At 40.0% G+C, this 25,473-nt stretch overlaps 1 protein-coding gene across 2 annotated transcripts in view; it reads right to left on the bottom strand.

The window, feature by feature from the left end:
* Nucleotides 1-273: 273 nt before the first annotated feature.
* The window catches only part of LOC124144569 (dual specificity mitogen-activated protein kinase kinase 6-like), a 41,641-nt gene continuing 16,441 nt past the window's right edge, over nucleotides 274-25,473 (bottom strand). For both annotated transcript variants that reach the window (XM_046514045.2, XM_046514043.2), the window contains exons 2-9: nucleotides 13,351-13,405; nucleotides 10,847-11,012; nucleotides 9,999-10,118; nucleotides 6,929-7,045; nucleotides 6,471-6,650; nucleotides 5,827-5,904; nucleotides 5,372-5,511; nucleotides 274-4,514 (exon numbers count right to left, since the gene is read on the bottom strand). In XM_046514045.2, the coding sequence (XP_046370001.1) occupies nucleotides 4,364-4,514; nucleotides 5,372-5,511; nucleotides 5,827-5,904; nucleotides 6,471-6,650; nucleotides 6,929-7,045; nucleotides 9,999-10,118; nucleotides 10,847-11,012; nucleotides 13,351-13,405 (1,007 nt within the window). In that variant the 3' untranslated portion in view covers nucleotides 274-4,363. The remainder of the gene's footprint in view (nucleotides 4,515-5,371; nucleotides 5,512-5,826; nucleotides 5,905-6,470; nucleotides 6,651-6,928; nucleotides 7,046-9,998; nucleotides 10,119-10,846; nucleotides 11,013-13,350; nucleotides 13,406-25,473) is intronic.

Here is a 25,473-nt window from a genome sequence, read left to right as displayed (position 1 = left end):
AACAAGCAAAAAAATGGAAATATGAGATGACTGGCGAGAACAGTTAAGTTAATTGTTTTTCAACAAAATAATTTTAATATTGTTTAAATATATCAAACACACTACCTAAGTCACAATTCATTAAGAGGTAGTGCACACTACCCAAGTCACAACTGATAAAGAGGTAGTGCACACTACCCAAGTCACAATTGATAAAGAGGTAGTGCACACTACCCAAGTCACAATTGATACATAATCCTCTTCATGCATCAACTAATAAGCAATGAGTCATTATTGCAGATATATAGTATTTTTATTTTCAGAAATTTCTGTACATATTCCTGACAATGAATCCTCAATTGAGACTGTACAGATAAAAGTTTAAAACAAAGTAACATTTTTGCTCTTAAGTGAATGCTATTGCCTGAATACTAACATGTCCTTCAGCTGCACTCTGCACCGATGGACCACAGCCCATGACAACAGAAATAATTTCATAATCTTGACACAATGTTAGCTTCTGTAGATCATAGGATGTTCACTGATCAATAACCTTGGTATAGATACAATAAAATCTTTGCTATGGAGCACTAAAAACAAGTTAAAATCTTTTGAGGTATATTTATTTACACTTGTTCTGTTTTCATAAATTATGGCATAGATAACAGTTAATGTGTGACCGTCCCTTTCTCACATCCATGCATACTCCATCACTCTCAGTCTGAATATATACCACAACTTTTGGCAGCAGCTAACATTTCTGAGTCTACACACACTCTATGTACAACCAACAGCATACAAGGACCAGTGTACACTGCTACAATCCATCTGTCCTCACTTCAATAATATGTACATATTTTCAAAATCGCAGTCAGTGTTTCAGTGTAATCTACACATCTTTGGCACATTTTGAAGGGAGACAACTCATACACAGTAACATCCTCAGAGTGTTTGCTCGGACCACTGATCCACATTCCGTCGGAGGTGGTTGTTAGCACCAGGTCTCATCCCCTGCCTCTAACATGGGAGATTGGGACACCCCGATTGTTGGACATCCCTCCCTTTCTGAGTCAACTCAACTGAGCATTTGCAATAATATAACGGAGTGGAAAGGATGAAATGGTTGCTTTTCTTAGCACTTGCTCGAACAATGATATGCAGGCTATAGGAAAAATAATCCCACCTTTATCACCAGGGAGATTGGTTTATATAATTGCTCTGAAGCCTTATATTCTTACTAGCGTCTCCAAGAATGGGCTACACAGACTGTACCCATGATGTCTAATGGACACCAGATCCTGTGCGTGATGAGGGAACCTATTACAACAAGGCAACTCCATTCAATACTCTCAAAGTTGTCACAATGAAGACCGGGTTGACAAATGCTTGATAAAGGTTCAAGGAAAGTACTGAAATGTCGCACTGACAAAAATAAAGAAGTTGACATCCATGAGTCAACCCTGTCCTCATTCATACGAAGATTACATTACCCATAAGACGTGATGTGACCACACCACGTCTCGTGTACAAATACATGACCGAAGGAAGTATTGTAAAGCAAATCGGTCCTGCCGATTCCAGATATAAATATCAAAGCCTTGGTCCATGGTAATACTGTCTGCTAAGAGACGACACATAAGTTAGAGATTCTGCCTTGCGACTAAATTTGACTGGAGACCAGTTATGGTATAGAACTTCCAGATGCAGAGGCACCAGTGCCAACAACCACCCCAACTGCTTTACAATGTCGACTATCGGGGTAAGACATGAATCTGTAAGTGTTTGTTACATATAGTTATATATTCCACCACCATATGAAGGAAGCCAGTGCCATGTACATTTCATGCCAACCAATCAGCTGAGAAATAATCAATTTTAGACATGGACAATGAAAGGAATAGGGCTGTTACTGATGTACATATTCTCTGATCCATGAAACACAGTACCTCATCTGAAAATGTCAACTTTGTACAACCTGTGCCCCTTCTATCATGAGCAAAAGAAATCATCTACTAAGATACATGTCAGGAGAAGTATGTGATGCCATGCCTCTATTTCCTTGTAGAAGGAACAGAATCAGCTTTAAAACATATATTTAAAAAGTTCAAAATTTAGAGGAATTCATTTCATCAGCCTCTTTTCCTGAAAAAGTAATCACAGGTATCGTCCATTGATATACATCATGTCCATGTAAACCAAGAAAATACACAATTCTGGCATAAACACTCTGTCAGTACTTACACTCAAAATATCACCTAACTATATGGCATGAAAAAGATACCTTAGAATTCAATTGCTAACATAATTGTACATTTCATCTTTTAAGTAGAGCTTTAATTTTGGTATCTTCTGCAAAATATTTTGCTAAAGTTTGATTTTTAAGGGTATACATAATAAAAACTTTGTGAAAGTGTTTTCATTATCTTAGGCATTTTCTATTATTTAAAGTGATATCTTAAAAGTAAGGTCATTAGGGTGAAGAAACTAAGACCAAAAATTGCTATACAATATCTGTGATGGGATGTTTGAATGACAATCAAAGAGTTTGACTCATTCCTATATTAAACTACTTTCAGTTATCAAAATTAATGTGACAATAGGAAATTTGTACTGTTCCTAAAATTCCAATTTTAATCCACAATTCTGATTTTTGTTGGGGTCGGGGGCATATCTGTAAACCAAATAATACAAACATTAACTCCTTCCTAAGTTGAGGAGGTAAACAGTGTTATAGAGTTGAAGACTCTACCAACAACAGTGTATAAGGTAACTCTCCAACAATCAATTATCCATACCAACATGAAAGACACTTTCAACATCATACACAGTAATGCAGGATACTGTATCTTACTGGAAACATAAATTCATGAAACACGATTCACTTAGGTTTCCTTTCAATGGCACAGGCAAACCAACTTAAGAAAACAGGCAAGTTGGATTCTCCCAGTCTGGAGGAAGGATGACAAAGTGCTAGCAACTTTGGTTGATACTACTTCCAGTATTAGTCCAGAGACTTTCTACAAAGTATCCGATTAACTACTACATAAACACTTGAAAGCTTATAATTGTAGGATTTCATCTTTTCAAAGATGCAGAAGTAGCTAAAAACATCTATTTTGTTTTATAATTCAAAATGTTTTCTAATTGTTGCCTTTGGCTCAGGTCAATCAATTCTGTAAACCCAAAATGAAAAGGGTTGTTTAAGTACAAAGCTATCTTTAAGTCTGAAGCAGGTTCTCAATTCCATGGGGTCATGAATGATCATCAGACAAGTTCCCCATCACAGATGTGATATTATTCTGAAGTTAACAGGTGGGCTTCTTAACTTGGTTTGCCCGTCCCTTGCAACTGATGATCAACTGGCTTTGACAGTATATCACATCTTATAACCCTTGTCTTCATCAACTGAATTTTCCCCAGCCTCCCAATTAGTAGAAATAGTTGGGGGTTTTCGAACATTTTTCATACCATTGAAAGTATCTCCCCTGTTTATTGCTGTGTTAAATCACTCATGAAATAATTTCAAGAATAGCTCCCAAATCATATCTCTCTTTATTGTGTGTCCAACATTATCACAATTTCGGGTTGGTGATGAAACAAGTGAGTGTGACTTCAGTTGTAATGAAACACATCTAAACTTGAACTAGACTTGAAGTATGTACCATAGAAGTATAGTACAGAGAATACACCACACTACATTAAAACATCTCATTTTGAATAATATCTCCAATGGCCCTATCTGCCTGCACACTTACTGTGAAACGTAACCATGATTGTAGAAATCAAACTTACTCAGTATGCCCTATGATCACGAACATTAATCTCAGCCCTATTATTAAGAGAGAAATGTTTAATGTGTCTGTACAGACTAATGAAGGTCTGCGGGGGACTGTCACTGCACTAATACCGCCATATTGTGTATAGGGTCCAATTCTGTCTCCTTGTTAAGATACATAACCTTTCAATTAAATAATTATGTGATTATCCAAGTGGAGATGGTTTCACACCCAGCATGCTACTCAGCTATCGCTCTGGCATGAATGAGAACATCATTACATCCGTAATAGTTCCACCTTGAAACGGTCATCGTGTACCTCACCAGCTCCCTCCAATACTGGCCTAATTGAAATGTACAAATTTTGCATATGGGAAACTAATTAATTGCTGATATTGAAACTATTAAGGTTGATCCTGATTCTCTTCTTCTCCCCGACTTCAATATACGTCCTTAACTCCAACCAATGTGACCGCAGTGACAGGACTTGATGCCATCACCGACCTTGTCGAAGGGAGGAGAGTATCTTACAAATAAATAGATATGTGGTCTGTTTACCACCACAGCTGGCATGGAATGGCTCCGGATGTCGATACGGTAAGCTACAGTTTATCTTACACTTTCATTTAAATCCCCGAAGCGTTCTATAACTGAGCCAACATAGGCAGCCATATCCACTTCCTTCGTTGCGGCACGGACGCAGAATGGGTGATCCAGAAGCATCGTATAGTTCGGCCGCTCCCTGTAGTCCTTCTTCAGGCTGGAAGGAAAGAAACCCATCAAAATCACATTATACACTGAAATACACATGTAAAGCTGGCTTAGGAAATAGTTCAGTTACATAATGGTGGCCAAGTTAAGGCGGGGTGGACGCTGAAGTGATAGAGATTGGTTAAGTCCACAAGTTTGAGTACAATGCTGACTAAGTATCGTAATCAGTGTGAATCTTGGTGTCAAACCAGAGGATACTGGTACGGCTCAGGGGCACAACCGTGTGGATTGAGGTTTAAAAAAACAGGCCCAGCCTTGCCCTGGTAATAACTGATTACAAATGTGATGTTATTACAGAGTATGTATGCAGAGATGCCAACCCATTTTGACACACACAGAGGATTATCATTGATAATTAGGGTCTCAAAATTAGTAATTCCTTCAAATTAGTAATCATAATTTGCACGAATGACAATATAGGACATAACTACCCATCATACTGGGGAAGCATTGTATATTCAAACAACTTTCTTTTAGCTAGATTTTACAAGTTATGCCAAAGAACATTCAAAATTACATGCAATGCTTAATTTTTCTTTTGACAAATCATTTTATCATTGTACAAAATATTGTTATGGTACCGCAGTACTAACATCATAACAAAGGTGAACAACACTTCCTGGTTATTTTGAAACTAAGTCATTTGGCAGAGTCTTAAACGTCTGTGGCATTCTAAATTTGTGTGTCAGGATGGAGCAGGAACCAAATTATTTGAGCTCTTGGAATCTTGACATTCCCCATATTGTGTAATTCAATTATTAGGTCATATCGAAGTTGAACTTTTTGATAGGTTTGTAGCACCTAACCTTCATGCATCCACAGGGGTGTTGGAAAGTGTTTACTTACCACTTGACTATAATGTCCTCGAACTCAGGGGTGAACTGTCCTGGGGGGAGTTTGGGGGGATCCTCCATCACCACCTGCTTGATCTGCTCAAACGGAGTCTTCCACTTGCTATAGGGGAACACGCCGGTTGCAATCTCAATCTGGAAGAGTTAAACACTGCAGTCAGTAATATCCCAGCTATATCCCTCCACAAGGTGACAACCAGATCCTCAGTTTAGTCACCAATTACACGCCTGAGCTGCTGGGCTCAATGTCTGCAACTGGGAGAGTTAGAGAGTCACAGCCCACAGCCGAAATTGTTTCCCTCTTTTTCATACAAAATGCAAATAGATGTCACCAATGTGTCACTCGACCTGTCTTTAGAACCGATTCTACTTTTCGCTACAGTAGGTATCCGTTTCATTGTTCCCATCATGAACCTGCTTATTGTCTCTTATTAACAGGGGCCAACTCACCATTGTAATTCCAAGACTCCAAACATCCGACCTGATACCATAGTCAGGATTCGTGGGTTCGGGGTTTATCCTCTCCGGCTGAAAAAGTACAGTAAAGAATTGAGACACTCACACACCGTTTTACTCACTATCATATGAAGACAGAGTTAACTTTATTACTATATAGATTTTGATTATCAATCAGATTGTCTTTACTGGTCGTCGCAATCTTGTTTGAATCAAATGCAAGTGATATGAGAGGTGGAATCTGACTGATCAATAGGAGGGACATAGAAGGGACAAAACCTGTAATCGCAGCTCGTGGCGCTATGGTCGAACCAAGAAAGTTAGGAAAGGTGAACAGCAAGTTAACTCCCTAGCCTCGGGAAGTTTGAAATCCACAAGCTAACTCCTTCTTTATTGATACTGCAGCTTAATGCCACTTAAAGATATCACTATCACAGGTTAATTACAGTACCACTGAGCTGACTGACATCAGGACACAAGCATAATGTATTTCTACGCCCTTGGAATGAGTATGGTCTCAGGCTCTTGTACCTGTATCCCTGGAGACATGGTTGGGAACACGGGCCTCACACTTTTATCCATAATAGGAATTGAAGCGAGGTGTATATAATGACAAGTGCAATCAAGTGCATGCTTACACCCATATAAGGTCGACATCCAGCATCCTTTGTCCGTGCTATAGAATCTACCAAGTAGCCACTGATGCCAAAGTCACATATTTTCACCATTCCCTTGATGTTGATGAGGATGTTGGATGGCTTGACATCTCGATGAATCACTTTGAGTTCTGTGTGCAGGTAGTGGAGGGCCTGCACCACCTGGCAGGGGACACACACAACAATTACACTCTCACAAGCCACAAGCCATAGATTTGTTCAGTAACTTCCAAGTCATTTCCCTTTCCTCAATGCATGCTGTACATGTCAATCTGATGCATGCTGTATCTCAGATGATACTAATCTATACTTTATTTTGGAAACTTTGTTTTAAGTAAGTATTATGAAAATCGGTCTCTACCAAATGAGAGGAAAAGAAGACACTGAGCATATATAAGAGCAACATGTCTCAAACAATATATGAGTATCATTATACTTACTGAGTAGGCTATCTTGCCTAAGACTTCTTCTGGTATTTTGTCCCCATTGGAATATATTTTCTTGTAGAATTTGTCCAGTGATGTCTCCATCACTTCCATGCAGATCCATACATCCCCCTGAAACAATGTACACAGATACTACAATCTCCTGAAACAATGTACAGATACTACAATCTCCTGAAACAATGTACACAGATACTACAATCTCCTGAAACAATGTACACAGATACTACAATCTCCTGAAACAATGTACACATATACTACAATCTCCTGAAACAATGTACAGATACTACAATCTCCTGAAACAATGTACAGATACTACAATCTCCTGAAACAATGTACAAAGATACTACAATCTCCTGAAACAATGTACACAGATACAACCCCCTGAAACAATGTACACAGATACTACAATCTCCTGAAACAATGTACACAGATACTACAATCTCCTGAAACAATGTACACAGATACAACCCCCTGAAACAATGTACACAGATACTACAATCTCCTGAAACAATGTACACAGATACAACCCCCCGAAACAATGTACACAGATACTACAATCTCCTGAAACAATGTACACAGATACTACAATCTCCTGAAACAATGTACACAGATACAACCCCCCGAAACAATGTACACAGATACTACAATCTACTGAAACATTGTACACAGATACTACAACCCCCTGAAACAATGTACACAGATACTACAATCTACTGAAACATTGTACACAGATACTACAACCCCCTGAAACAATGTACACAGATACTACAACCCCCCGAAACAATGTACACAGATACTACAATCTACTGAAACATTGTACACAGATACTACAACCCCCCGAAACAATGTACAGTTACTACAATCTCCTGAAACAATGTACACAGATACTACAATCTCCTGAAACAATGTACACAGATACTACAATCTCTGAAACAATGTGAAAAGATACTACAATCTACTGAAACATTGTACACAGATACTACAACCCCCTGAAACAATTTACACAGATACTACAACCCCCCGAAACAATGTACACAGATACTACAACCCCCCGAAACAATGTACACAGATACTACAACCCCCTGAAACAATGTACACAGATACTACAATCTCCTGAAACAATGTACACAGATACAACCCCCCGAAACAATGTACACAGATACTACAACCCCCCGAAACAATGTACACAGATACTACAACCCCCCGAAACAATGTACACAGATACTACAACCCCCCGAAACAATGTACACAGATACTACAATCTCCTGAAACAATGTACAGATACTACAATCTCCTGAAACAATGTACACAGATACTACAACCCCCCGAAACAATGTACACAGATACTACAACCCCCCGAAACAATGTACACAGATACTACAACCCCCCGAAACAATGTACAGATACTACAATCTCCTGAAACAATGTACACAGATACTACAACCCCCCGAAACAATGTACACAGATACTACAATCTCCTGAAACAATGTACACAGATACTACAACCCCCTGAAACAATGTACACAGATACTACAACCCCCCGAAACAATGTACACAGATACTACAACCCCCCGAAACAATGTACACAGATACTACAACCCCCTGAAACAATGTACACAGATACTACAACCACCTGAAACAATGTACAGATGCTACAATCTACTGAAACATTGTACACAGATACTACAATCTCCTGAAACAATGTACACAGATACTACAATCTCCTGAAACAATGTACACAGATACTACAATCTCCTGAAACAATGTACACAGATACTACAATCTACTGAAACATTGTACACAGATACTACAATCTCCTGAAACAATGTACACAGATACTACAACCCCCTGAAACAATGTACACAGATACTACAATCTACTGAAACATTGTACACAGATATTACAACCCCCTGAAACAATGTACACAGATACTACAACCCCCCGAAACAATGTACACAGATACTACAACCCCCTGAAACAATGTACACAGATACTACAACCCCCTGAAACAATGTACACAGATACTACAACCACCTGAAACAATGTACAGATGCTACAATCCTCTGAAACAATGTAACACAGATACTATGATCTCCTGAAACAATGTAACACAGATACTACAATCCTCTGAAACAATGTAAGACAGATACATGTACTACAACCCCCTGAAACAATGTACACAGATACTACAACCCCCTGAAACAATGTACACAGATACTACAACCCCCCGAATCAATGTACACAGATACTACAACCCCCTGAAACAATGTACACAGATACTACAACCCCCCGAAACAATGTACACAGATACTACAACCCCCCGAAACAATGTACACAGATACTACAACCCCCTGAAACAATGTACACAGATACTACAACCACCTGAAACAATGTACAGATGCTACAATCCTCTGAAAGAATGTAACACAGATACTATGATCTCCTGAAACAATGTAACACAGATACTACAATCCTCTGAAACAATGTAAGACAGATACATGTACTACAACCCCCTGAAACAATGTAACACAGATACTACAATCCCCTGAAACAATGTAACACAGATACTACAATCCCCTGAAACAATGTACACAGATGCTACAACCCCCTGAAACAATGTAACACAGATACTACAATCCCCTGAAACAATGTACACAGATGCTACAACCCCCTGAAACAGTGTAAGACAGATAATACAACCCCCTGAAACAATGTAACACAGATACTACGATCCCCTGAAACAATGTACACAGATGCTACAACCCCCTGAAACAATGTAAGACAGATAATACAACCCCCTGAAACAATGAACACAGATGCTATAACCACCTGAAACAATGTAACACAGATACTACAATCCCCTGAAACAATGTACACAGTTGCTACAACCCCCTGAAACAATGTACACAGATGCTACAACCCCCTGAAACAATGTACACCAATCATACAATCCCCTCAATTTTCAACAACATTTTAACATTCAACATCAGGCTATGACAAAGACCCTGGATTTCCATGGTGAACGTCACTACTTGAAAATCACTCTGACAACAAGAGTACGTACATCTCTGAACAGCGCTCCATAAAAGTGCACAGTGTACGGACAGGAGCCACTGCGCATGTTCACATCCAAATCCATCAACAGCCTCTTTGTTTCTTGGTTATTTACAGTTGCCATGATACGCTGAAATAAAACATCACTGCCTGTAGTTCACAAAATGGTATTTGTAGATATACAAGACAGAAAGACTAACATATTTCTGTTTGCGATTTTGCATGAAAGTTGTCATGCAGTTTTATAACCAATATATTTAATGCCTTATCAGCAATAATATGCACATTGAGTTTCTAGTAATGGAATGAGTGGGTTAGTTTTTACACAGCTTTGAACAGAATTTCTGTTATTACACAGCGTGTCAGCTTATGTGGGTAGAAATCTATATTTTTCGTTTGTTTGCTGTTTTTCACCACAGTCAATATTCCAGCTATACCACAGCATCCCAGCTGAGTCAGTGAGTGAATGAGTGAGTTGGGTTTAACGCCGCTTTTAACAGTTTTCCAGTTATATCACAGTATGTCAGCTTAATGTGAGAGGAACTCCCGAAATGGTGCATGTCTCAGATGTTTACCACTTTGGTGAAACCCACGAGCATGGGTATGGTGCAGATAAACCTAGAAACATAATCAGGGCGAACCAGGATTCGATATGAAGACACGCAATAAGCCAAGTCACATTTTTATCACCTCTTTAGCATTGGTAACCGGAGAACAATTCTAACCTGGAAAGTCATTAACTTTTACCACTGGGTATGATGCTGACCAAACAGTGAAATAAGGGTAAATCTAGGATTCAATTCGGACAAAAATTACTGCATTATGTAAAAACCTGCTACATGTGTAAAGCTGCCTTACCTTAACGGCTAGGATGGTATTGCTAGGTCTATGACGCATCTCCTCCACGACGCCATATGCGCCGCGGCCCAACAGTTTGATTGGCTCGAGATCTGTGGCATCGCACTCAACTGTCTTATCCCCAATCGTCAAAGTTGCTGTGGAATCCAAATCAGGGCGAGGAGGCCTGAAGAGAAAACAACAACAATATTACCTCTCAGTATCTCATAGCAACAACAAGCGATAACTAAATACTTCATGTTCCTGGCAATAAACCATCATACCCCCACACCATGGATACATTTTTATTCTCAGTACCATTTCATTCAACCCTACATATTGTCCACCATAACCACAATAAGCTACAAAGCTACCATTTGGTCAAGGTTTTAAAAAACAATCTTGTAACTGATACAATTTCACAATTTCAAAAAAAAAAAGACAGTGGTTAATCAAGTGCAAGTTGGTAGAGTACCACATTTTCTCTAAGTTGCAGACATCATGATTCTGAAGATTGGTGAGTCTAACAGCATTCTGAAACTGACCATATATTCAAAGAAAAGTGACTCAGCTCCCAAAGACAATGATCCCCAATCCTTAAACTGACCCCACTGTTTTGTCACCAACTTATTGGCAAATAGAATGAGTGAGTGAGTGAGTGAGTATGGTTTTACGCCGCTTTTAGCAATATTCCAGCAATATCACGGCGGGGGACACCAGAAATGGGCTTCACACATTGTACCCATGTCGGGAATCGAACCCGGGTCTTCGGCGTGACGAGCGAACGCTTTAACCACTAGGCTACCCGACCGCCCCGCAAATAGAATGAACATTGGCATAGGTTCTTGCTCTAGTATCACACTATCTGTCTTTGACACCATCCTCTTCCACATCACACGCTCATCATTTCTCAAATGTAAGGGAATCAAAATTGACCAGTAGCAAGTATGCCCACACATAGGACTAAAATAAATCACTATTTACAAACATAAACCTGCTACATTGTTACAAGGACTTATCTTAAAGTTGATAATTCATCTGTGTCATGAAGTTAGTTTCAGTCATATCATGACCATTTTCTGATTTTCACTGGAAGTGTCACATTCACCTCCAGTTATTGCTAAAATAAACCCATCACCAACCATGGTATATGAGGAAACATACAGTGACCATATACAGTCAACATGCAAGTTACAGAAGCTTCAGTACCTAGGTTTTTTATTGTAATTTCTCATCCAAAACTGGCTCCCACAGGAGATATCCTTGGGTGAGATCAAGCGATATCTACACTGTAGATATCGCTGCAATAAAATTGCATCACAATGCTTTGCAGACCATTGTGATGTCATTGTTACCATGACATCACAATCAAATGACATCACTAATGGCTCTGCTACTGAAGCTGTAAGCATTACTTTTTACACTTTAGACACTGCTTATTACTGTCTACAAACTGAAAAAGTTGGAAGAATGATGATGGATGATAAATAGAATCTCACCCTCTGTCTTTTGATACCAAATATATCAACACTCGTTGATAAAAGTGGAAAATTTCCTTGGCAAGCCTCGGTGTTTTTCCACTTTTATCAACTCGTGTTGATATATTTGATATCAAAAGACACTCGGGTGAGATTCTCTATGTAGCAAGTTTTTTTCAGACCACACAGATTTTTGTGCATCAAACCATTTTTATTGTGAATATATTAGGCCAGTGGTGATATTTTTGTAGTACATACAAACCCCCTTTGTTGGAGAAAAGCTTCATCTATAAAAGAAACAGTGAAACCTATCCCTAACTATCTTCTCTCTTTATATATGAAATAGCCATTGGCTGGTCTCCATAGGTAAATTATGGTTACTTGTGTGGAATTGTAAATTGGGAAGTATATGTTGAAGAAATAGTAAATTATACTAAAAAATAATGACATAACATAGTGTTACTATTTAGATATAAACCTTTAGAGCTTGACATATTTTCTCTACAGGTCTGTAATAAAGTACCCTGCAGTATTTGTTCAATGTTTGATACAAGTCTTTGTAAATAAGGACAATACTGAGGATATATTTGACATGTTCTAACCAAGGATAACGAGCAACATTTAGCTCTAGCACAAATACTAACACAAACAATTTAACACTGCTCGTGAATAATTATATTTGACTGACAAGATCTTGAAGGAAATAAATTGAAAAGTATTCATAATGTTTTCAATTTATACACCAATAGTAGCTTGATGACAGGGTACAGGTAATTTACTAAACCAATACAATGAAACCTCATTATTAAAAAAACCCAAAAAACCTTCTTCTAGAAGATCTTTAAGGGGACATATTACAGAACAACAGGACATCATACTCTGCACCATAATCTGTTAATTTGGAAACTTGATTATCCAGACAATTTCACTGGTACTGTCTGGGTAAACAGGGTTACATTGTATATTTTTAATCATTGCCTGATGCACATTCACGTTGTGGTCCACATATAGACATGTCATGAACAAAATAGAAAATGAATGACTTACTGTGGACTGGCAGGTGGGTTTTCAGGCAGGGTGATCTTAGGAAGCCGTGCCCTCCCTGGAACAAGAGGAACATGCATGAGACAAGCATCACCATGGGATGTCAGCCCAACGTCAAATTGGTCATATACATTTACCACTATTGGGAAATCCACAAACATAGGTATGAGACTGACAAACCAAGAACATAATCAGGGCAAATCTGGGATTTGAACCCAATCATTGGAACTAGGGACAAAACTCTGCAGCGAATTGTGTCACTTGTCTGACAGATCCCTGAAACCTGGAAGATGCACATCTTGTATTCATGACATTAATACCGACAATGGATCTAAAACATATTGTCTCTACCTGGGTCCTTTGATAAATTGTACACTGGTATTTCCTCATTTGATACCACGTATGGAAATTACAACATACCTGGACAAGGTGGTTAAAGGTGTCTTCTGGGCTAGCAGAATTAAAGACATTTGGGGGGTATTGCTATATGTTATCACTATTCAGACTACATTTCCATCCTTGCAAAACAGGAAATACCTGTGTGTTTAAACGAAAATAAAAATATATTTTGTGTTCATCTGTATTTAACAGATTACTGAGATTCAAAGCATTATCATAATGAGATTTGCCAACCCTAAAAGGCTGAAGTCTTGGAAAAACTAACTGGACACTCTTATCATTATTCAACAACAATTTCTAAAAAAAAGTAAGCCTAAAATAACTCAGCAACAAACAGATTATTTTCCCATTAACTTATGTTGTTTACACTGCAGGGGCAGAACCTGAAGCATGTACTAGCAGGAATAAAAATACACACAGGAACACAGGGGAAAATGCCAGAATGTCTACTAGCCCTTAAGATACACTTAACATTAGGTAGCATACTGCTATTGGCAATGATTGGCTGGGCTCTATTTCACCTCAGGTCATATAATCATATATATTGCATATCAAAAACCTCCTCTTCTAAAATATACTTTTGACAACACTGATAATTCTTGAAAAATATGAAGCTACTTGGATTTCTTGGCTCAGATGAGATTGCCGTTGGCAACTTGGCAGGTGAATAACCTGTTTTCCCTTATTTACTGGATTTAAACATGATGAAACAACATAAACAAACACTGACTGTATTTCTATTTTCCTGACCATCCTGTACACTGTCCTACAGACTTCCAAATGAACCATATAGTGGTACCCGGCCATAGGTTAAAATACAACTGCTGATTCCTTTAATCTCATTAGAATCAGTTCTTTGAGCTTGCTACCGCAAAACAAAGATCTGAGGACACCTCATCATAGGTCATTCATGAACTTGGACCAACCAATGAAGTGACTAACAAGAAATCAACCATAGCCAATCAGATGGCAGCTTTCTAAAGCTTTAGAGCATAAATTTCAAACTGGCAACTTCCATTCCAAACTGAACAAATGAAAATTCAGTCATGACTTACACATCTCTCGTAGTTCCCATGGGCTATGAGAAGTCTTTTTCATATCAAATGTTTATCCCATTGATGCATGAGATAAACAATGTTTTCGTTTTTTTTAAATGGAATCAGTCATACAGCCAGTAACTCATTAATACCCGAGTAAACAATTTGGAGGTTGCATGAATAGAAAACTTATTCCGACAGTTACTTTCCCGATTTGGTAAGTGATGCTCTGGTCAGATGAAAGGTCACTCTGACATGACCCACAATGGGATGTCCTCAGATCCTAGTTTAGCAGTAGTGAGAACTAAGATATGATCTTAAAGAGACTGATGATACCGTCAGCTGAAAGTAAGATCTGTTATCCAAGCAATAAGAAACGATTCATCTATGAACATGATTAAGAGCCAGTGAATGTCTTCATGATGAAGTAAATATTCCTACGATATCACAGCAGCCGGTAACCGATTAAGTATGGATCAGCCAAACCAGTGACTGAAAGCATGAGCAACAATGAATATGAACATGATGACCTGTAAGAGAGTCTGGCTATCCGCTCCTCCCAAGTCAGCTGTTGTAACAAGCAGCACAAACTGGAGACTACTTCCCCTGGAAAGCCCATGAGCCAGAGTCTGGCCATCCGCTCCTCCCAAGGCAGCTGTTGTAGCAAGCAGCGCAAACTGGAGACTACTTCCCCTGGAAAGCCCATGAGCCAGAGTCTGGCCATCCGCTCCTCCCAAGGCAGCTGTTGTAGCAAGCAGCAGAAACTGGAGACTACTTCCCCTGGAAAGCCCATGAGCCAGAGTCTGGCCATCCGCTCCTCCCAAGGCAGCTGTTGTAGCAAGCAGCAGAAACTGGAGACTACTTCCCCTGGAAAGCCCATGAGCCAGAGTCTGGCCATCCGCTCCTCCCAAGGCAGCTGTTGTAACAAGCAGCACAAACTGGAGACTACTTCCCCTGGAAAGCCCATGAGCCAGAGTCTGGCCATCCGCTCCTCCCAAGTCAGCTGTTGTAACAAGCAGCACAAACTGGAGACTACTTCCCCTGGAAAGCCCATGAGCCAGAGTCTGGCCATCCGCTCCTCCCAAGTCAGCTGTTGTAACAAGCAGCACAAACTGGAGACTACTTCCCCTGGAAAGCCCATGAGCCAGAGTCTGGCCATCCGCTCCTCCCAAGGCAGCTGTTGAAGCAAGCAGCAGAAACTGGAGACTACTTCCCCTGGAAAGCCCATGAGCCAGAGTCTGGCCATCCGCTCCTCCCAAGTCAGCTGTTGTAACAAGCAGCACAAACTGGAGACTACTTCCCCTGGAAAGCCCATGAGCCAGAGTCTGGCCATCCGCTCCTCCCAAGGCAGCTGTTGTAGCAAGCAGCACAAACTGGAGACTACTTCCCCTGGAAAGCCCATGAGCCAGAGTCTGGCCATCCGCTCCTCCCAAGTCAGCTGTTGTAACAAGCAGCACAAACTGGAGACTACTTCCCCTGGAAAGCCCATGAGCCAGAGTCTGGCCATCCGCTCCTCCCAAGGCAGCTGTTGTAGCAAGCAGCAGAAACTGGAGACTACTTCCCCTGGAAAGCCCATGAGCCAGAGTCTGGCCATCCGCTCCTCCCAAGTCAGCTGTTGTAACAAGCAGCAGAAACTGGAGACTACTTCCCCTGGAAAGCCCATGAGCCAGAGTCTGGCCATCCGCTCCTCCCAAGTCAGCTGTTGTAACAAGCAGCAGAAACTGGAGACTACTTCCCCTGGAAAGCCCATGAGCCAGAGCCTGGCCATCCGCTCCTCCCAAGGCAGCTGTTGTAACAAGCAGCACAAACTGGAGACTACTTCCCCTGGAAAGCCCATGAGCCAGAGTCTGGCCATCCGCTCCTCCCAAGGCAGCTGTTGTAGCAAGCAGCACAAACTGGAGACTACTTCCCCTGGAAAGCCCATGAGCCAGAGTCTGGCCATCCGCTCCTCCCAAGTCAGCTGTTGTAACAAGCAGCACAAACTGGAGACTACTTCCCCTGGAAAGCCCATGAGCCAGGAGTTTGTGCAGCAATATACTACATGCATGACACACAATATAGTTCATGTACCCTCTTTCAATAATCTCGGGGAATAGAGTTGCTATATTTTTTATATAAATTGAATCATTTCCTTGTGAACACAAAACCCTTACATTCAAAGTGAGGTGAGTGTTGGACAAAAGAGCAAGCAGTACTTTCAATATCCGTAAAATTTAAAACCACCCAAAATCAAGTCATATTGCAGAAATATCCGAATGAGCAGGTCACACCTACTGATCTCCCACTGCTTTTCTTGATAAAGGTTTTGAACATAATAACAATCAGCAACCCCTGACCAACTTACAGACCAATCTGTATATAATCTTTATATCCCACCAAGACTGGAAACTTACATGATAATCCACACTTTTGGGGTAAATTACAGATTAGAAGGTATTTATTGTCAGAAAAGTTTTAACTTACTCAGCATTTGAATTAAATTTGTTCCATAAGTTTGCTAAATCTATGAAAACAAATGTAACGTGTATGGTTTTACTTAGTGCCCCTTTGTCAATTTTCTAAGCACCCGGGGCACTTATTACGTCAGTAACCAACTACAGAAGAGCAGTTATTTTGAGGTTGTCATGCCATGCCTGAACACACTGTGCTTGTGTTATAAACAGCTTCCAATGTCTAATCTAATAAGACCTGAATTTCAATATGAACACAGTCAGGGTGGCCTCTTTGGGATGTGGATTTTCAATTCCTACTGCAGGACCCGGTTTATTGCGTGCGTGGGCAAAGTCACTGAAGCGCGTGTAAAAGGACTTTGAATATCCTGTGTATTGGTGTCACTTCACGGCTAGCGCTTGGTTGATTCCCGGCCTTCATTACCACCAGGAGGCTCGTTTAGGTGTCCGCGGCCTGTGCGGTTAGCAGGTGAATGTGGATACATGGGAAGACGTGTGTGTACTTGAATGTGTGTCATTTAAAATTGACGTGTTGCACTATCAGGATTGTTTGAAAATTATTACGTGAACTTAACGAGTTTAGTGGTTTATCTATTCATCATAGCACACAATGAATGGTCTACCATTCAAAACGACATTCAGTAGATGTTGAGAGTTCACATAATGTTTGTGGGCATTTCCTATATCAATTACCCATATTTTCTTGAGTTTAGTACACACCCCCCCCCCCCCTCTAGGGGATTCAGTATTTTGGAAAAAAAATCGAATGTCAAGTGCAGAAAAAAATTACACCGTAGATCTACCCCTTCAGCGAATTCCGGTAAACGAACGGGTGATGAGAAAATTGGTCAGTACAAATTCGAAATTTGAGATGAAAAATCACCAGACATGTTTATTTACAGTTTAAATTGTATTTTTTGTTTTGCCAGGCATTGTTTTACATCCAGGGATTAAGATTACCTTGTGTATGTTTTCGTAAACTTAGCCGGAAACAGCAATCAGCTGTACACACGTTTTGAATCCTGGTGATTCGGTCAAGACACACCCAATGATATAACTTTACAGGATTTTAATGCAAGGATCGGCAAAAATTGTATCTGAAACTAATTTTTTTTATCAGGAATAATATATTCCAATATCTTGTTTATTTAGATGCAGCCTTTACTAAACATATTTAAAATAATAATAACCCTAAGCGAAGCAGCTGATCGCTATTGCCGGTTAAAAAAATAATTTTTCACTTAGAACCAGTCTGACCAGTCACCGTCAAGGCTCTCGCGAGAACTTCCTGTTGACATAGAATCGTCAAACTATAACAAATATGACTTTTAACGAGTCAAAGTATGGCATTTATGATATATGTATCCATTCTCTATCAATTAATGTTCGTTTCAAGCCGTCAATAGTGGTAATCTTCCGATCGCTTCACATGCGATTTTGCCGAAATTAATTAAAACAATATTAAAAGGAATTTTGAATAAAATTAATGAAATAAGTTACATACATAAGTCCAGATATACAAAAAAAATAAAAAAATTTATAACCAGACAGTGTAATTACATGATTAATTTGCGTACTTCAGTATGGATTTGTTGACATGGTATTTCCGGTGTTACGTGCTCATGGTAATATCTTTCCATGGGGGAAAAAAATCATCAAAACTCATTATTTCGTGTATAATGCGCACCCTCTTCTACATAGCTGTGTTTTTTGGACAAAAATTGCGCACTTTACTCAAGAAAATACGGTAGCAGCTGATTAGTTATTTCATCCACGTCATGGAACAGTTAAGGCATATCGTTTCGATCGTTTATTTGAGGATGTTAGAAATAAAAGTCAACGGAAGAAATCCGTACGCCTGTTGTCTTGTTTCTTTGCTTTATGAAATATTTAGTCTGACCAAATATATATATGTTCATTCTGAAATCATGTTCAGATGTCATCAACAGCTCCATTTATTAGTGAGCACGAACAATAATAATTATGGGATACATCAGCATCACAAAGAGCACCATGTGTTTCAGGCGGGTGTTTGTAGCAAGTTCAATTGCGCGTGTTATGGCAACAATATGTTGCATAAGCTATAATTTACACTATAGCAATTGCAAGAATAATAACATCAAGTATAAATATAAATGGGGAAGAAAACATGATCTTATTCAATGACTAGACAGATGGTTTACGTACTTGTCTGTTATCGACAGGTCGGAATTCGCTTTATGCAAATATTTTTACCCGGGCATAAATTCCATTGGTTAACTTGGTTTTTCAAATTCTGAAAACACGTGGACAGTATGTTTTCTACACACAATGTTGCCTGAGATATTCACTGTGCGTGCGTTTTTACATGTATGTTGCATTGTTTCAACCGTATTTATTGGAATTAAAAAATGCACTGCGGTTAATGACAATAATTGACTCTGGGAATTCATTACAGCGAGGTGACTTGTTTCTTTGTTTGTTGTATAACACCGCACAGCTGGGTGACTGCGGACTGTAAATAATCAAGTCTGAACCAGACAATCCAGCGAATTCACAGGCATATGATGACATGCATCAACCTATGCAGCGAGCTTGACCACCCGATCCCGTTAGTATTGGTTGCTGAAGACCAAATCTAACCATGCTAACCCAGATCTTCACGAGGCTGGTGTACGGTTGGTGGAAAATTAAATTGATATTAATAATAGTGTGTACTTATTTTGTTGTCATTTAAATGTTACGATAATGATGTTACACAGGTATTGAATGTCCAATGAATTAACATTAGGTCAGCAAGAACGGAAAAATAGACACGTTTTCTGTAATTTTGAACCGTTGTATATACACTTAAGGACATGGGTACTTTCTACAGCAGCTGCCAATAACAAACAACCATGATGTGGTTCGCTATGTTAACAATGAGAAGAAGAATCGACAATTTGAAAAACACTAAGAAACGGGGCGGTCGGGTAGCCTGGTGGTTAAAGTGTTGGCTCGTCACGCCGAAAACCCTGGTTCGATTCCCGACATGGGTACAATGTGTGAAGCCCATTTCTGGTGTCCCCCGCCGTGATACTGCTGGAATATTGCTAAAAGCGGCGTAAAACCATACTCACTCACTCACTTCAATATGAACCCAGACATTTCAAATGTCTCCTTCCTTGGTAGATACAAGAGTCATCAGAAGACGACAAATCCCCATGGCCCTATCAATAGCAAAAGCACCATGTTAATACATGTACCAAGTTTGGATGAAAAACGTTTCATGGTTTTCAATTATAAAAGAACAAGAGATATGCAAAAAATTGAAATATTATTTCATTGCATATCATTATGTATCATATCAGACTATCAAGTAAAGATTCAAATTCCCATTTCTGCTGCCTCATTGCATAAGGTAACATACAATGGGTTTCCATTATTCATTCCTTCCTTCCCACTCAAATGTCCCTCAACTTCCTTGTTCATGTCCAAAAGAACTTGCAAAGATCCTTAGACGAAACCAAAATCAAGGAGATTTCATGGACCTTCTCTGGAGCCAGATAGAAATACATCCCTGCAAGTTCTGGTAATAATTTCTCCACAAAGTCATATCTGGGGAGACTGTTAAAATAGCCACATGACAAACAGATTAAATTATCCATTCTTCGCTTTGCAGTACAGAAATAATTGTGTTATCAGTCTGCTATTAATACCTTGCTCTCAGACCTAAGGCCCTGTTCAGCTATTTCTAACCATTACCCTGGTTGATAGTATTCGTGGCTATATTTGGCAGTGGAGTGTATGCAGGCCTTATATGAGCAAATCTCTGCTCTCTTGGCTTCCGACTAGTGAGCTTGCTGTTTCACACCCACACCCAAGTAATAAAGTGAATGAATTGTCAGACAAGCTACAGATGATACGAAGCATATTCCCTGTGTTGCTGCCTGGAGAACCATGGCTACATTCTGTCATGAAATACTCGTCACTAAATTGTGGTTTTTATGAAAAAAGCCTTAGGACCAATGTCTACTTTCACAATCACTTTCGAATAGCTTGTAATTAATTTGATATTTAAATATTTATGTTTTTTATTTAGACTACCAGTTGAAAACAACTGTTATAGAAACTAACAGTTTTAGTCCACTAGTCCTTATTATGATAACATATAGCAAAACCCTTAAAAAGAAGCAAATTTCTACTAGTCCTACATTAACTATGACAGTGGAAATTTCTAACACTGTAATAACATGTAAAAATACTAAAGATGACAGTATTTCCTTAATTATTAATTATCAATGAGGCATGGTCTAAACAGTTCAAGTGGGACAGTGTTTGAAATAAAAATAATTGCCAGGCTGCCATCATGAAGCACAGACTTCAGAAACTGCAGGCCCTGACTGAGCTCTTCTGGTCCTCATTTAAAACACTGTATTGTGACAAAACAAAACAAGAAGAAAAGTTACTGAAGGCCATACAGACCCATATTAACTTGAAACTACTGCCTGAGCTCTACCTGTCACGGTCCAACGGGCAGGCACTCTTTTCGAACACTGAAGTGGGGGATTGCACAAATTCATAATAATAGAATTGTTTTCAGGACTGTCATTTTCAACCCCTGTGACCATATTTATTTTCTAGATTTGAAACTAAAGGAAAGTAAATCTAACCTCCTTCCCCCCAAATGAATGTACAAACTGCACATGACGATGAATGCAAGTCGTGTGTGCGTGTGCGTGTGCGTGTGCGTGTGCGTGTGCGTGTGCGTGTGCGTGTGCGTGCGTGAGTGCGTGCTTTTAGGCTGACAAGTGCTCTCTACTGCACTTTTATGTATTTCTGCAAAAAGGGCTTTCTAATAACTGATACAACTATGTTTTTCCGCCAAAATACGAAGATTTACCTACAGGTCAGATTTTGTGAATCATGCCAGCAAGATTTTCAAAAACAACAAAAACAACTATGCTGTTGCATTATCTTAGGCCAAACCAAACCACCAGAAACATAATACTTTTAACTTACGTATACCACATGTAAATTAGGAAATTGGAAAGTCTTAAAATCTTCATCTTTATAATTTTTCAGTTATCTATTGCTGTGGTCACAGGTACATGTGCCTGCAGTGTAATGGCCTGGATTGTCAAGTAGGTCAGTAGGCCAAGCTGACACACAATGAACCAGGTCACTGGTGAGAGGCGGTCTCCCCAGCCGTGATCATTCTCCAGATTGAACCAGTGAACAGTCCTTCTGGAAACCAGATGCAGCCACTTTCAGTTTCCTGTGGTGATTATGACATACTGTGCTCAAGGATCCCAAGGGACTGTCTGCTAGGTGACGGCAGGCTGTCTAGTTGATCATCTAAACACTCACTAGGTAAGGTGAGGTTGTACAAAACAAGTCAACAACATCCTACACCAGTACCTTACTGAACAAACATCAACCTTATTGTGGACCCCTGAGGTAAAGGGGTTAACAAACATCACCTTATTGTGAACCTCTGAGATAAAAGAGGGTTAACAAACATCATCTTATTGTGGACCCTGAGGTAAAGGAGGTTAACAAACATCGCCTTATTGTGGACCCCTGAGGTAAAGGAGGTTAACAAACATCGCCTTATTGTGGACCCCTGAGGTAAAGGAGGTTAACAAACATCGCCTTAGTGCAGACCCCTGAGGTAAAGGGGTTAACAAACATCGCCTTATTGTGGACGCCTGAGGTAAAGGAGGTGGACAAACATCGCCTTATTGTGGACGCCTGAGGTAAAGGAGGTGGACAAACATCGCCTTATTGTGGACGCCTGAGGTAAAGGAGGTGGACAAACATCGCCTTATTGTGGACGCCTGAGGTAAAGGGGGTTAACAAACATCACCTTATTGTGAACCCGAGGTAGAGGAGGTTAACAAACACCACCTTACAGAGGACCCCTGAGGTAAAGGGGTTAACAAATATCACCTAATTGTGGACCCCTGAGGTAAAGGGGTTAACAAACATCACCTTACAGTGGACGCCTGAGGTAAAGGGGGGTTATACTTATAGGAGTTGGAATGTGCATAATGCAGAATAGCAACAACCTAATTGTTAGAATTCAAAGTGGCACCTGGAATAATGTCAGTATTTTGATTCATACAAAACCAAATTAGTAAAATCTGCAGAGCACGTTTAGTTGACACTAAACAGTGTCAGAAAGAGCTAACTGCCAACTATTCCAGTAATACTCTTGACAGACACATCATTATGTAATCCTAGCTGAGTTTTGGTCAGGTGAGCTAAAAACTGACTTTACCTTGTTCAGAGCAATGTGAGGAATCAAACACCAGCCATATGTGTGACAAATGACAACTGACCCACCCCACTATGAAGAAACGGCAACCACAGAACCAGTAGAATCATCATCGGCGACATACGAAACACACAATAGGGCAAATGTAGTTATGGTGCTGTGACTTCTAGTGTGTACCTTGTGCTGAATAAATTGAATCAATCAATATGTCACTGTCACATGACATCTTCCCATCCATTTACGTACATGCCAGCTTAACAGCAGCTGTCTGAGCAAACAATCAATGAGTACAAGTGCACTGAAAACAGGTGCATCTTAACCACAGTCAGAGTATAAGTTGCTATAATGAGTTATGAAGCTTTATGTAAGTTGGGGCTAATGTTGCATTGAACAGTATTTAGTTTATCCCAGCATGTCTGTTGTATGGTGAGGTGAGGTGAAATTGGGTTTAAAGTCGCATCCAAGATTATTGCACTTATATAGCGACGTGCATGCACGTGTGTTTGTGTGTGTGGCTGCTTGTACTAGTCCGGACTGATGCCGATTTATAGTGCTAGCCCACTGAGATACCATGCTGCAGTTTAACATGAATACCCCACTCAGACACAGTATACTGACTCCGAGCCGACCAGTCCTTGTTTTAGCCCCCTAATGCCGAGCGCCAGACAGGGTAACAACAAGTGCCATCTTTTAACGTCTTTTGGTATGACGCGGCCGGGGATCGAACCCCGGACCTTCCGCTCTCCGTCTGTGGTATGTGGGAGTGAAGCCCGAAGTGAGGCAGGTCGTAGATGTTCACCACTCTGGTTACACAAGCACAGGTGTAGTGATGACAAACTGAAACTTGTTTGTTGTTAAACGCTGTACTCAGCAACATTCTAGCTTTATAAGGACGACCTGGAAACAATCGACCCGACCACTCACTTCATTTTGTCATCTCTTATGACAAGCATATTCTAACTTGGAATCCCCACAGGACCAGGCCAAATCAGGGATTCAAACCAACTGACCCACCGTAACTCTGCATGATATAAATGGATGCTGGGGCCTGTGTCTAGAACTTGCAAACTGGTGGTCAATAGTGTGAGCAATGATTAGCGCAGTGGGATGACACCTGTCTCCTGATGACACCTGATGACAACAGGCGGTCCTCCCTGATTACTTTACACAGCTGCCTCTGCAGCAACACAAACTCATTGCTGGTGTGTACAACACATGGGGTGGTGGTGGTCTAGACACTGTTTCTATCCAGGAATCCCATGGGGACAGGTTTCAGGGAACATTTTAATGTTCATCTGCACAATATCTGAATTATTGATAACACAGCACTGCACTTCACTGTAATGCAAGAGAGTTTTCAGCAGAACCTATTTACTTGTGCAAGCCCACATAAACGGATGACCATTTAAATCACTTAAGCTGATTTATCTGTAGTTTCCAGCAAGTATTATCTGTTAAAGCATACAGCACAAAGTCATATCACAGAAGTGTTAACAGTTTTTGTTTGTTTATTGTTTAACGCCTCACTCATCAATATTCCAGCTATATGATGGAGGTTTGTAATTCATGCCTTCATGCAGCAAATATTCCACTGGCATGTCCTTTTGTTGTGTTAAAGGTTAACAAGGTTAAACCTTAAAATCCATTTCCTGAAGAAATAATGAGTTCTATGTTGCGTCCCACAACAAACTCATCCCATACCAAATTACCTATGGATATATGCATAATCAGCTAAGCAATGGCCCAGCAATAAAAAAGGATCATGGCTTTTTGTCTCTTGAGAAGGATGCGACACTACTCATGATACTGATCAGAAGTGGTGTAACGATACGGCGATACAGTATTGTATCCCGATGCACAGCCCACGATACGATGCATCGATTTGGAAAGCATGTATCGCGATACATACGATATTTTCATAACACAGTTTTACTTACAGTATTTTCTTGAGTATAGTGCGCACTTTTTTCCAAAAAACACAGCTGTGTAGAAGGGGGTGCGC

This window comes from Haliotis rufescens, unplaced genomic scaffold (assembly GCF_023055435.1).
Source record: "Haliotis rufescens isolate VD_foot unplaced genomic scaffold, xgHalRufe1.0.p SCAF_11, whole genome shotgun sequence".
Taxonomy (NCBI): domain Eukaryota; kingdom Metazoa; phylum Mollusca; class Gastropoda; order Lepetellida; family Haliotidae; genus Haliotis; species Haliotis rufescens.
This window is presented reverse-complemented; position numbering and strand designations above follow the sequence as displayed.